At 38.6% G+C, this 13,207-nt stretch overlaps 1 protein-coding gene across 1 annotated transcript in view; it reads left to right on the top strand.

Moving 5' to 3' along the window:
- The window catches only part of LOC114047156 (NSFL1 cofactor p47), a 36,237-nt gene extending 23,250 nt beyond the window's left edge, over window positions 1-12,987 (top strand). Inside the window, exons 8-9 of the mRNA XM_027867926.1 lie at window positions 9,670-9,834; window positions 12,562-12,987. Of these exons, the coding sequence (XP_027723727.1) occupies window positions 9,670-9,834; window positions 12,562-12,724 (328 nt within the window). The 3' untranslated portion in view covers window positions 12,725-12,987. The remainder of the gene's footprint in view (window positions 1-9,669; window positions 9,835-12,561) is intronic.
- Window positions 12,988-13,207: the final 220 nt, after the last annotated feature.

Here is a 13,207-nt window from a genome sequence, read left to right as displayed (position 1 = left end):
AAAGCACTATAGAATTGTGAATTGTGTATCATTCTCTCTTAACAGCCTTTTGCATATTTAAAGACAGATCATGACCCACCTTGAGTCTTCTCTTCTCCAGGCTAAACGCAGATTTGTATAGTACTTTAAGGTTTAAAAATCACTTTCCTCTTAATAACCCTGTGCAGTAAGCAGTATAAATGTTATGGTCCTCACCCTGCAAATGAGGAAAGTGAAACTCAGAGAAGTTAAAAACTTGCCTGTGGTCATATAGCTGATAAGTGTCAGAACTAAGACATTCTTAGTATCTTCTGTGATGTGATGTGATGTGGACAAAGTGCAACCTGTCAGAGTCCCACCTAAAATTTGATGCTTAGAAATAACAGCTCTTCAGATGACATCTGACCAATGCAGAGAACCATAGGACCATCACCCCCCCTCATTCTATACACTTTTGTTGTTCAGTCATGTCTGACTCTTCATGACCCCATTTGGAGTTTTCTTGGCAAAAATGTTGGAGTGGTTTGTCACGTCCTTCTCCAGCTCATTTTACAAATGAGGAAACTGAGGCAAACAGTTAAGTGACTTGCACAGGGTCACACAACTACTAAGTGTCAGGGGCTGGATTTACATTCATGAAGATGAGTTTTCCTGACTGCAGGCCAAGCGCTCTGTCCACTGTGCCATCTGGTTGCACTATTCTACACACTAGACTTCTATTAATGTAACCTAAAATTCAATTTTTGTTTTGACTTTCTTGTCATACTTTTGTTGTTACTGAGCCTGCAAATCAGTTAAAATACCTTGTTCTTCACTTTATTGTGGAGGAGGGACTCCAGTAAATGGAAGAGAGACCAAATCTAGGCAGAAGTAAAGGTTTTGTTCCCCAGTGAGGAAAATGTACAAAAAGGTCTGACTGATCCAGGAAGGTGTTGAAAGAGAGGGGGGTTATATGTTAGGTAAGGTGGGCCCAGCATATAAAGAGTCATGTCTGCTAGTTAGCACCTTTATATAGGATGCCCCAGGGAAGAGATTCTTGAGCAGGAAAGTGACATGATAAAAGTAGTCACTGATCATCTCTGGCTTTCAGTTTCCTCATCTGTAAAAAATTAGGGTATTGGATAAGACAACTTGTTTTAGCTTTTAACATTTTATTTTCCAAGGTCCTTTCCAGCTTTGAGTTTGAGGTTGAGTATACATTGAATGAAAAATGTGTAACCCTTCTTTAATATAAAGAATTGTACCTGTGTTCCAGGAATCACAGAATAATCAGAACATTAAAAAATGAGCTGCCTATTAAAACTTAGGAGAGAAGTTTATTAGCTTGCTGGATGACCACTTGTCAGGGAAACTATAGAGCAGAGAAGGGTCTTGTTCCAATAAAGACTTCAAAGGGCCTTTTCAACTTCAAGATTCTAGGGTTGTGGGTTGCTTATTGATAACATCTCATTGGCAAAAGCGTGGTTCAGGATGAAGCCTTTCAGTTTAGAAGTATGAAACATGACGCTATCCTTTTGGTGATAAAGTACTTTCTTCACAGTGCTGTGAGGTAAGGAGTGCAGACATATTACCATCATTGTACAAATGCAGAAAGTTAGGATGAAAGAGAGGAAATGACTTGTCCATAGTCATACAGCTAAAAAGCATCTGAGCCAGAACTTGACCCTCGTTGGTCTCCTAACTCCCAGTCCAGTGTCCTTTCCACTCTACCACACTGGGAACAGATTTGACTCGTGCTGTGACTTGCTTCATTGACCATCCTCATGCACTACATTGCTCTTTGAAAAACAGCCGTTCTAGAGACACAGTACATGTACCTACACATACCAAGCATGCATTTTGGAAAGTCCTAATAATTTGTTCTCCTCTCTGTTGGGTTTCCCAGTCAAAGGCTTCTTTGTCTTTTGTACTTCTGATGGCTTCACAACAATTATCTTTTGTCTTTTTCTCAAATAAGCCTGATGAAATATGCCTCATTTGGTTTCTATACTACCTCATTCTAACTGTGGGTGCTTTTTCTCTAGATGCAGTCATAGCTTTTATTCCCTCAGAATTAATGAGAACTTAACCAAATATACCCAGAAGGTTTGCTCCCCATTAAAAGGGAGAACTCCATGTGGACTTCTGGTAAAAATAAAATCTCAATATGAGATTGCAGGCTCCAAGTTTACCCTAAGAAGAAGTTACCCACACCGAAGTTTAGACCCTCCATTTAAGAAACTTTCTAAAATTTCTCACCAGTGGTCCCAGATATGCCTTAGTAGCTGAGAAGGAATTGTGAGGTAGTGGCAAGAGCACTAAATTTTGAGTCAGGTACATTAAGATGACTTGGGTTCAAGATGAAAAGATTTTGTGTTGGACTTGAGTAGTAGTAATCTCCTAATGGATCTCCTGCCCACCATTCTATCCTGCAGATGTTTCTAGAGCTAGCATCCTAATGCATCACTGTTTAGGTTATTCTTTGTTCAAGAGGGTTATTCTTTGTTTAGGAGTTCCCATTGTCAAAAAGACTCAAAGCTTTCTTCAACCCTACTCCAACAGTCATAACTTATATTTGTTATTAATTATTGAGCTTTACACTACAACATACAGTAAATATGCCTGTTGTACAGAGTACTGTGATGAATGATGGGAGATTAGATAAGAGAAGGTCCATAACCTCTAAGACATTATAGTGCAGCCTAATGGATTGAGAGGCAGACTTGAAGTCAAGAAAACGTGGGTTCCTACCCTACCTCTGATACTGGATGGGCAGGCATCTCTGATCCTCAGTCTCTTCATCTGTTAAATGTGGATAACAATACCTGTTAACACCTACCTCATAGGGTTGTGACATTAGTTCATGTTTGCACTTTGAAATCTTTAAAGCACTTTATAGATTCCAGTAGTAAATAGGAGCAGTAGGGTAAGGCACCAATACAGGTAACTAGTAGATAATATTATAAGTACATTGAAACAAAGATAAACCTTACCTCTCTAGCTTTATCTCCCATTGTTCCTCTATATAAACCCAACCAAAGCAAAGTGTTTTGTGAGGTCTTCAGATTAAAGCTTTAAACCAAAGGAATCAGAGAAGGTTTCACAGAAACAGAATCACAGCTAAGTGTTGGAAAGGACTCCAAAGGCCATTTAGCTCAACTGGTTCCTGATTAGGAACTCTCTCTCTCAAAAATTGCTGATAAATGGTCATTCAGCCTTTGCTTGAAAACTTCTAGTAAGGGGAAACTTATTAATTCCTGAGGCAGCACATTCTGCAGTTCTAATTGTTAGGAAGCCACCTCTGAGAACCTTACACCCATACTTCCTAGTCCTGCCCTCTGGAGTCAAGTAGAACAAGTCTAGACTTTTCCACAAGACAGCTTTTCATATACTTGAAGACAACTCTTGTGTTCCCCCTAAGTTTTCTTTTCTTCAGGATAAAGATTCCTTGTTCATTCAACCTACTTTTGTATGCTATAGTATCTAGTTCCATCACTATTCTGAATCCTCCTCTAAATACAGTCTAGCTTTTTGATTGGATCAGTATGCTTCTTGAAACGTGCCTAGAACTAAGCATGTTAATATTGCAGTGTGCTCTGACCGGGAAGAAATGCAATGGGACCTTTACTTCCCTCATTCTGGACACTCAGCTTAAGAGTGCATTACATTTTTGGTTTGTTTTGGCAGGGAGGTGAGAGGGGGAGATAACTGGCTGACATTGGTGAGGGACATCTAGGTGGTACAGTGAGTAGAGCACCTGGACTGGAGTTGGGAAGACTGAGTTCAAATTTAGCCTCAGACACTTACAAGTTGTGTGACCCTGGGCAAGTCACTTCACTCTGTTTGCCTCAGTTTCTTCAGCTGTCAAATGACCTGGAGAAGGAAATGGCAAACCACTCCAGTATCTTTGCCAAGAAAATCCCTAAAAGGGGTCACAAAGAGTCTGACACAGTTGGAACAACTGAACAATATTGGCTGCCAGTATTACACTGTCGATTCATGTTAAACTCGAAATACAAGATGATTTTCATAGGAGCTGCTTTCTAGCCAAGATGGCTCTTAATGGGGAAGTATCTCCATCTCATGCTTATAAAACTGATACTTTGCTGAAAATTTGGAACTCAAAATCTTGTGGAAGTAAATGTTGAAAACTAAAAATAAATAAATTTAAAATTAAAACTGGTACTTTGAACCCAGCTATGTAGCTTTAAATTTATCCTTATTAAATATCCCCCTGTTGTATTTTACCTTATTGAGCTCTTTTTTAGATACTGTCATCCATCATGTAGGCTGTGTCTCAGTTTTGTGTCAGTCATCTGCTGATTTAATAAGAGTGCCATCTAGGACCCAGTTCAGGTCATTGATAAGCATGTTAATATAAACATGATACTGGTAAGCAACCCCTGTGGAGATGCAACCTGGCAACTGCTCCTACAGGTGCTACAGCCACATCTATTAAAGACACAGAAAAGGAGTTCTTACCACCAAAGTCCTTAGCACTGTGAAATAGTTCAAAATCAGAAACTGATAGGATTTTATCAGTAGAAAAGACATTAAAGAAGACGCATTACCATCTGCTTTGCTGCTGTACCCTGAGTACCATGAGATGTTTCCATCCGATTTGCTGCAGAAACCTTGATGTGTGTTATCTCCTCCATTAGAATTCAGAGCTCATTAGGATTAGAGCTACTTGAGAGCAGAGACTTGTCTTTTTTATGTGTATCTTCAATGATATACATATAGTAAGTGTTTAACAAATGTGTTATTCATTCATTCATGTTAAACAGCACAATCCCTAGAACAACTCCACTCAACTAGAATAGTTTTATCCATTATCATTTCCAATCCATTATCATCATGTCACACAATGTAAACAGTGGTCCTATGTCATCTCTTATCTTCCTTTGAAGCCTGGGTAATTAATTATCAGTCCTCTGGTGTCACAATTGGTCATTGCATTGATCAGTTCCTAAGTCATTCAGAGTTGTTTGTCTTTATAGTGTTAGTTATTTTTCTCCTGGTTCTGCCCACTTCCAAAAGTATCAGTTCATACAAGTTTTCCCAGGTTTCTCTGAAACCATTCTCTTCATCATTTCTTACAGTATACAGAGTATCCCCTTCCTCTCAAACATAGGTCTTATTATTGTTCTTAGAATCTGTAAGCCTCATTCATTCTGAGTTTTAACATGATCCTTACAGCAGTCTTAACAGACTGCTACTCTTTTGTGTTCATCCTTTTACTTAATCATTCCTATCTTCTGTTTATGTCTCTTTAAAATATCAGTTGGTCATTGAGTTCCCTATGTTTCCTTCTGTCTCTTGACCACTCTCCTTTTTCTTCCTCATTGGCATAGTTTTTGTTTGTGTCTTAAGAATTTACTTCTTGAGAGCTTACCATTTGACTTGGGCTATAGAATTTTAGATCATAAGATTCCACCTATCCCATCTCTGAATCCTTTGAAATCTGCCCCCCTAAAATCTAGGATGCATGTGAAACTATACCCAGCTTTCTTCTGTTTCTCTGTCATGAATTCTTAAAATGGAATAGCCACCTTTCTCCAAGTATTTGCATTATTTGCACTTCAGGAACCAGTTCCACTTTGATGATCAGAAAAACATTGTTGATTTCACATTCTGAAGAATGAAATTTTCATTAAACCAAGTCAGGAATTTTATCAGTTGCTCTGATTTTAGTGCAGAACATTTCAAACAGATGTTTTTATAATGGAAGGCCTCCATCACTATTAACCATCTTATGCCTTCATGCTGGGTTTGTTATGTGTTTCCTGAATAAAAATAGTTTGTTTCCTCATTCTGTACAGTTCTTCTGTAATGGACTCCCCCTGCGTCATTTCTTTTTTTCCCTTTGATCCTCAGCCAAATTCTGTCTACCATGCTTCCCAGGTTTCTATGTTTCCTCATATTTCTTTTTGATACTTAATGCTACTCCACTGCTCTTGTGTCCTTTTAATCTCTTCCTTTTTAATAAAATATAACCTTCCATTGCTATTGTCATGGGTTCTATCTTACTAAGTTTCAGTGATGATACTTGTGAGATTGAAATTACTTCCTTTAAGATCTCTAGTCAACCTTTTTATTACCTATATTTTGTGCATTTGTATATAGATGTCTGAAGCAACAGGTTTTTTATTGGCTTTTCTTGAATATTATCTTCTAAATACTCTTATTACTGGTCCTCCCTCCTACTATTTTTCTGTGTGACATATGGCCTTCTAGTTAGAGTACTTTTCTCTCTCTTTTCAGTTTAAAACCATCTTGATCAGATTCTCAAGAATCTGAGTACTTTTTAGTAGCCATCATTAGATCTTTTGATTAGATTTATCCCTGACCAAGAAGAGTCCATCATTCTTAATTTTAAACTGTATTCAAGAAATTCCCATCCTAATCTCATATATCATCTTCTTAAGCAGCCATTCATTTCCCAAGTCTTCCTTTCTCTTCTGAAATCCCTGTCTTCTCTTGATTGCAATGATGAAAATACAATGACCTTAGTAGATCTCTTGCCCAGGACTTCCAATTCAAAATGTCTAAGAGGCAACGAGAGATGCAAAATTTGAACTCGAGTGAGAGCTAGGATTAGCTAAATAGATATGAGAATCGTCTGCTTTGAGGTGATAATTGAACGCATTGGGTCTGATAAGATTACCAAAGGAGAGAGCACATAGAGAAAAGAGAACTGTAGACCTTTAATTTCTGGCGGGTCAACATATAGTTACATCGGTAGGGAAGCACTGAGTCACTGCTACTTGTCTCTTCTTCCTCTAAGCATTATTGTATATCCTTGCCTGGTATGGCCAGATTCCCACTTTAATGGAAGATTCTCATACCTGTTAATGTAGCTCCAAGTGTTTAGTGGTCATTCTTCCCTTCCTTTTTTCTGTTACATTCTTCTAACCCTTCATCCTCCTGAAACAACTTGTGATTTCGTTCTGCCTCTTCAGATCCTTTTTCTTCTTGAAACATTTATTCTCTTCCTTCAAGGAACACTTCCTTTTCCAGAGAAGTGAGACATTTCTTTAGCCATTTACTTTCTCTTCTGTGAGGGAGATCCACCTGCATTTTGGGTACATATTGTGGTTATTTGGCACTGTCAGAAACATTCTGGCTTCCCACTTTTTTTCTTTTTCTTTTTTTCTTTTTACCTTTTCTTAATAAGATGCTGACATGCTCAGACGCCTTTCTTTGGCAGTTGACAGACAGCTGCCAGTCTCTAACGTGAGTGGAGGCTATCCTCAGCTGTCGTAGAAAACTAGGCATTTGAACTGGACTTTACTGGCTGGGTGTGTGTGTGCGTGTATACAACAGTTGAGGAGGGGATAGGCATTCCAGAGATAGGGAACAGCATGAGCCAAAGCAAGGAGTCATGAGAACATAGTGCATATTTGGTGAGGGGGCAGAGGAAAAGAGCCCAGTTTCATTGTGGTATGAAGTGCATGGAGGTATATAATATGAGGTAAAGCTGGAAAGATTTAGAGTATTGATACATTTTGGAAGGTCTTGAATTCCAGACAAAGGTTTTTAAGCAAATGAGTCATATGTCCAAATCCTGAGAATGATTATTCTGATAGTGGTGTGATATATAAATTGTACTTAGGACTGGGAAGGAGCAGAGTAGACGTGGGAAGATCTATAAGGAGACTCTTGTATAGTCTAAGCACATGGTAATGAAGGCCTGTATTAGGTTGATGGTAGTGGGAATAGAGAAGAGTAAAGACATGCAAGAGGTGTTACAGAATTGGAATCAGTAGAACTTGGTAACTTTATATGAGAAGTAAGGAAGAAGTCTAAGGTAACTTAAAGGTTGTTAACATGAGAGATTAGGTAAATTGTGTAGAAGCACAGACAAAAATAGTAATTAAAGGAGGAGCAAGTTTAGGAAAAATGATAATGAGCTCAATTCAAACAAAGTCCTTTATCACAACTCTGAGAAATAGGTAGTATATCTTTTTTAACTTTTTAAAATTAAATTAATTTTTCCAGTTAACAGAAATTTATTTTCCCTCCCCTTTTTCTCATTGAAAAGAAAAATAAAACTCATGTAACAAATATGTAAAATCAAGCAAAACAAATTTCCAGAGTAACTATGTCAAAAAATAGGTGTTTTATTCTCCGCCCCAAGCCCCATCACCTTTGTCAGGATATGGGTAGCTTGCATCATTTATTATCAGTCCTCTGGTATTGTTGTTGGTCATTGCCTTGATTAGTTAAGTCTTTAAAGGTTGTTTGTTTTTACAATGTTATTGTTATTATTTAATTGTTCTCCTAGTTCTACTCACTTCCCTGTGTATCATTTCATGAAAGTCTTCCCATATTTCTCTGGAATTGTCCCATTCCTCATTGCTCAGGGCACAATAGTATTCCATTACATCAATATACCATAATTTGTTCAGTCATTCACCAATTGAGTGGCGGCACGCCTTAGTTCTTTGCCATTCTACATTCTCATCCCTGGCCTAGAACTGATGTAGAAATTGAGGCACAAAGAAGGTAAGTGAAATGCACAAGATCACACAGCTACTGAGCAGTAGAGCAGGAATTCAGACCATAGTCTTCTGACTCCACAGTCAGTGCCCTTTTTACTACCATCAACCTCTTTAACTTTATCTTGTGTTACTCTCTTGTTTTCCGGCTACTCCATCATCTGTTCCAACCAGGTCTTTTTTTTACCAATCTTGTCTGGTTATGTGTTCAGCTCTATACTTGTGTTTATGCTTTATCTTCCCAGCTAGACTCTTAAGGTCCTTGGAGGCAGCAGTTATGTGTATGTATCTCTTTTATCCTCTAGTAACTTTGACACGCTAGCCATTCAAGAAATATTTGTGATTTGATTCAAAACTTTAGTATCTAAGTATCCTGTCCTCCACGTTTCTGGGCAGACTCAAGTTTGAGTCTCCATTCTGTCACTTACTAGCTAACCTGGAGCAAGTCATTTAATCTTCTTGTTCTCAGTTTCCCTGACTTTAAAATGAGGATAATAAAAGATTTTCAGCATATTGTGGTGTTGTTTTGAGGATCAAATGAGGTGTGTGTATATGAAGTATTTTATAACCAAAATGTGCTGTTTTGTTATTAGTGCTCAAAATGGTCTGTGATTTCATTGATCTGGACATTCCCTGCAGCAGTGCAGATCACAGTCCATCCATACATTCCCATCCTATATGACTTTTAATTGTGCTTTAAGTGGGTCACAGAGATTCCATCCAATCCATTTCCCTGAGGATATTTGTTGAAGCCTATTCATACCTACCATCACCTCTTCATTGCTTTGTGTGGGATATTCATTTTTAATTCCTCAGAGACTATAGTGTTCCATTACTTACAGCCATGCAACTCATATTTGTAATTATGGTCATTAGTAATCATAACAATTATTCAAGGTAAGCACAGAAGCTAAGTTGCCAAGCAAATTAGCATGAACTCTAGACCCAAAAGAAATAAGATTAGAAATTTAAAGAGAAATTAAATGACAAACAGGAATTCAGAAATGGAGTGCTAACGTGACCTACAGCTTAGGGATATTAGTTACTTAGACCTCCATTATCTGGGTCATTGTGAAAACACTGAAAAACTACAGGAAAGAAAACATCTCTGTAGAGTTGGTGCACAGCTTTGATAATAATTAAAAGTGTATTATGATTCCAAAATGTGAATGTTTCTGTTAATGGTCCTGACACCTTTCTCCTTCCTCAGCACTACCCCCCAGCTATTGAACACAAGCTCTCCAGCCCAGCAGGCAGAAAATGAAGCCAAAGCCAGTTCCTCCATTGCAATTGATGAGTCAGAGCCCACGACCAATATTCAAATCCGGCTCGCTGATGGCGGGAGACTGGTACAGAAGTTTAACCACCGTCACAGGTAAAGTAGTAGTCTTCCTTACCCAGAAATTGCCTTTGAGAGTGGAAACTACTTCTTTTTTTTTTCCTTTTTCTTTTGTCTTTTAATTTTATTTTCAGTTCCAAATTTTCTCCCTCCCTCTAGTTCCTGCCCCACCAATTGAGAAGATAAGAAATATGATACCCATTATACATATGAAATCATAGAAAATTTATTTCCACATTAGCTTTGTTGAGAGGGGGAAAAAAAAACAAGAAAAATAAAGACAAAATAATGCTTCCCTGCACTCAGAGTTCATCAGTTCTCTCTCTGTAGGTGGATGGCATTTTTAATCATGAGTCCTTTGGAATTGTCATGGATCATTTTATTGCTCAGAGTAGTTAAGTATCACAACTGATCATCATTACTGTTACTATGTACAGTATTCTTCTGATTCTACTCACTTCACTTTGCTTCAGCCTGTACAAGTCTTCTCAGGTTTTTCTGAAACCATCCCCTTTATTATTTCTTATAGCACAATACTATTCCATTATAATCATATGCTATAATTTATTCAGCCATTCCCCAATTCGTCCCCTCAGTTTCTTTGCCATACAAAAAGAGCTGCTGTAAATATTTTGGTACCACTTGTAATGGACTCAGACAGTCATCCCAGTTCATTGACAGAGTTTGTATAGAAGGAGATGCCGGTCAGTCTGGTCATTCCAGCCTCAAGACAAGGGGATAAGTTAAATGACCTCATTTGGCCTCTTATTTCCTCAGATCTTGGGAACATTTCAACTCTAGGAAAAGGTATCTATGAATGTTGCCCTTCCTTTATGAACTAGAACTATTGAATCTCTGTTCAACCTGTGCTTTATGCACAGACATGTAAAAATTTTTTCTGTGGACAAAAAAGAATGTGTTCGCTCTGAGGATTTTATTTTCTTAAGCTTTAAAGATCTGAACACATCAAGCATATAACTACCAGTAGCAGTAGAATGTCTTTATATGTGAGTTGAGTCAACAGACAGTTGTTAAGTACCTGCTCTGCTAAGGGCTAGAGAGTCCGTGAAAGGCAAAAGCAGTCCCTGCTCTCAAGGAGCTCACAGTTTAAGGGGGAAGATAACATGCAGAGAGCTACATACAGACAAGTTACATACAAGCTATCGGAGGTCATCTCAGAGGGAACGCACTTGATATCTTAACTGTAATCCTGCTGTCTGCCTTTCACATATGAGAACACTAAAAAGAGAGCTAGGACACCTGGATTCTAATTCTAGTTCTGACACTTTGTGAGTTATATTACATCGGGCAAGTCATTTTCTCCCCTCTGAGCCTCAATTTCCTCTTCTCTAAAGATATATTTTAAAGCCTTCTCTGCTGCCCTCAACAGGATTGTTTCAAGGTTCAAATGAGATAATTTATGGAAAGCACTTTATAACTATAAAGCATTATAGAAATACCAAGTTGTTATTACTGTCATTATTTTCCCTTCCCTGAGGTTCCACAACTCATATTTCTTTACCTTCACAATATCTGTAGAACTGTTGCCTCAGTTTATCTGGGAATAGTTACTAGTTTTTGTAATACTTTCCAATCTGAACACTTTCATGGCTCGATATCTCCCTAGATATAGCATTGATTTTTGGCTCTGAAGACACCTAGGAAAACCAGAACAATGACTGAATTCTGCCTTTGGAAATGTTGTATATCATCAAGATGTTAACCTTAACAGTACCAGCTCATGTGTTTTCTGTCTGTGATCATAGCACCATAAGGACATTTGAGCTGGGAGTACAGAAAATTTGTAGTCACAGAGTTTAGAGCGGAAGCAGTGTTAAGGTCAGCGAGTCCTACAGGCTCCTTCTTTTTCCAAAGAGGAAACTTAAGAGAGATTTTGTTCCCACCATTCAGCTTTATTGAATGCAAACTGTCATTTTCCTTGAGAAAGTTTTCAGTCTTTCTTTCATTTTGAACCATCATCCTCAGGTCAAAGGAACAGAAATTGCTTCACGTTGTGGGGTTCTTAGACTTCCCTCTAGTCCCACAGGACCTTGCCACTATTCCCACTAAACCTGAAGTTACCTTCCTACTAATAGCATATCTTAACTTTATGTATCTGGGCCAACCACATGAAGAAAAAAGGATTGTATTGGAAAGCGTTTTGCATTTAAAGTTGTGTCCATGTGACCTTCATCAGGTCACTTCAACCCTCTGAGATGATACTTATATCACCTACTTCACAGAATTGTGAAGGAAATGGCCTGGTGCCCATGTACCATGTTCTTCTGTAAAGTCAAAATATTTTATGTCATGGGGGAGAGGAAAAGAGAGGGTAAGATTTACAACCACCAAGGTGTCCTTTGAGCACTTGTCAGGCAGGGAACGTGAGACATTATAGAGCACTGGCCTGCATCATGGTTTCAGTTCTGCCACTAACTCATTATGTGACATGGAGCACATAATGCTTAGCCTCTGTTCCCTCTTTCAGGGTCCTTCCCAGGTCTTAAACTCTGATTCCATGGCTAGAAAAGCTGAAGGACACTTCTGACCCTAATATTCTGTAGTTTTTTAAATTCAAAAGTTGCTGTCCATGATAGTATTCATAGGTGATGGCCTCGTGTGCCCTCCCCATTTTCAGGCAGTAACATTGGTGGGAGGAGCCTGGGAAATGTGGTCAAAGGGTCTCTCCATTCTTTTACTGCCTCCCTTGCAGCATCAGAAAGTGTACCAGCATGACATTCTTGTTTTTCTTTCTTGTACCAGGATCAGAGATATCCGGCTTTTCATTGTCGACGCCCGGCCAGCGATGGCAGCCATGAGCTTTGTCCTTATGACCACCTTTCCCAACAAAGAGCTGGCTGATGAGAGCCAGACCTTGAAGGAGGCCAACCTGCTCAACGCTGTCATTGTCCAGCGGTTAATATAACACCTGCCCTCTCCCCCATTGCCCTACACACACACTCTCTCTTTTTCCTCTTGTTTCTGTCCACAGCTGTCTGCTGCACGCATGCGTCACTCTGCCCTATGTGCGCACAGTGCAGCACAGTGTCACGTCTCCCCATAGCTCTGGGTTCTTAGATCTCAGTTGGACATTTTGTTTTATCTTTAGTTGCATTTACTGGGTTTTTGTGATGATCAGTGAACTTTAAAAAAAAAATTAATAAAAACAAACAAAAAAATTTGAAAGAATATCACCAGCCTGTTGTGGGAAAAACTTTTCCCATTGAAATAGGTTTCATTTACTTTAAGATTACACAGTTCCATTTCAGAAGGGAAAGTGAGTCTTGTGCTGCATGGAAATTTTTGTCTCTGACATAGTATGTCTTTTCCTCCACTGTTCTTATTATAGTAAGATTTTCCATCATCAGTCAGTCAACAAGCATGTATTAAGTGCCTACTATGTCCTTGA

This window comes from Vombatus ursinus, unplaced genomic scaffold (genome assembly GCF_900497805.2).
Source record: "Vombatus ursinus unplaced genomic scaffold, bare-nosed wombat genome assembly UNPS02014786.1, whole genome shotgun sequence".
Lineage (NCBI taxonomy): Eukaryota > Metazoa > Chordata > Mammalia > Diprotodontia > Vombatidae > Vombatus > Vombatus ursinus.
Note: the sequence above shows the minus strand (reverse complement) of the source record. Positions and strands in the feature narration are given on the sequence as shown.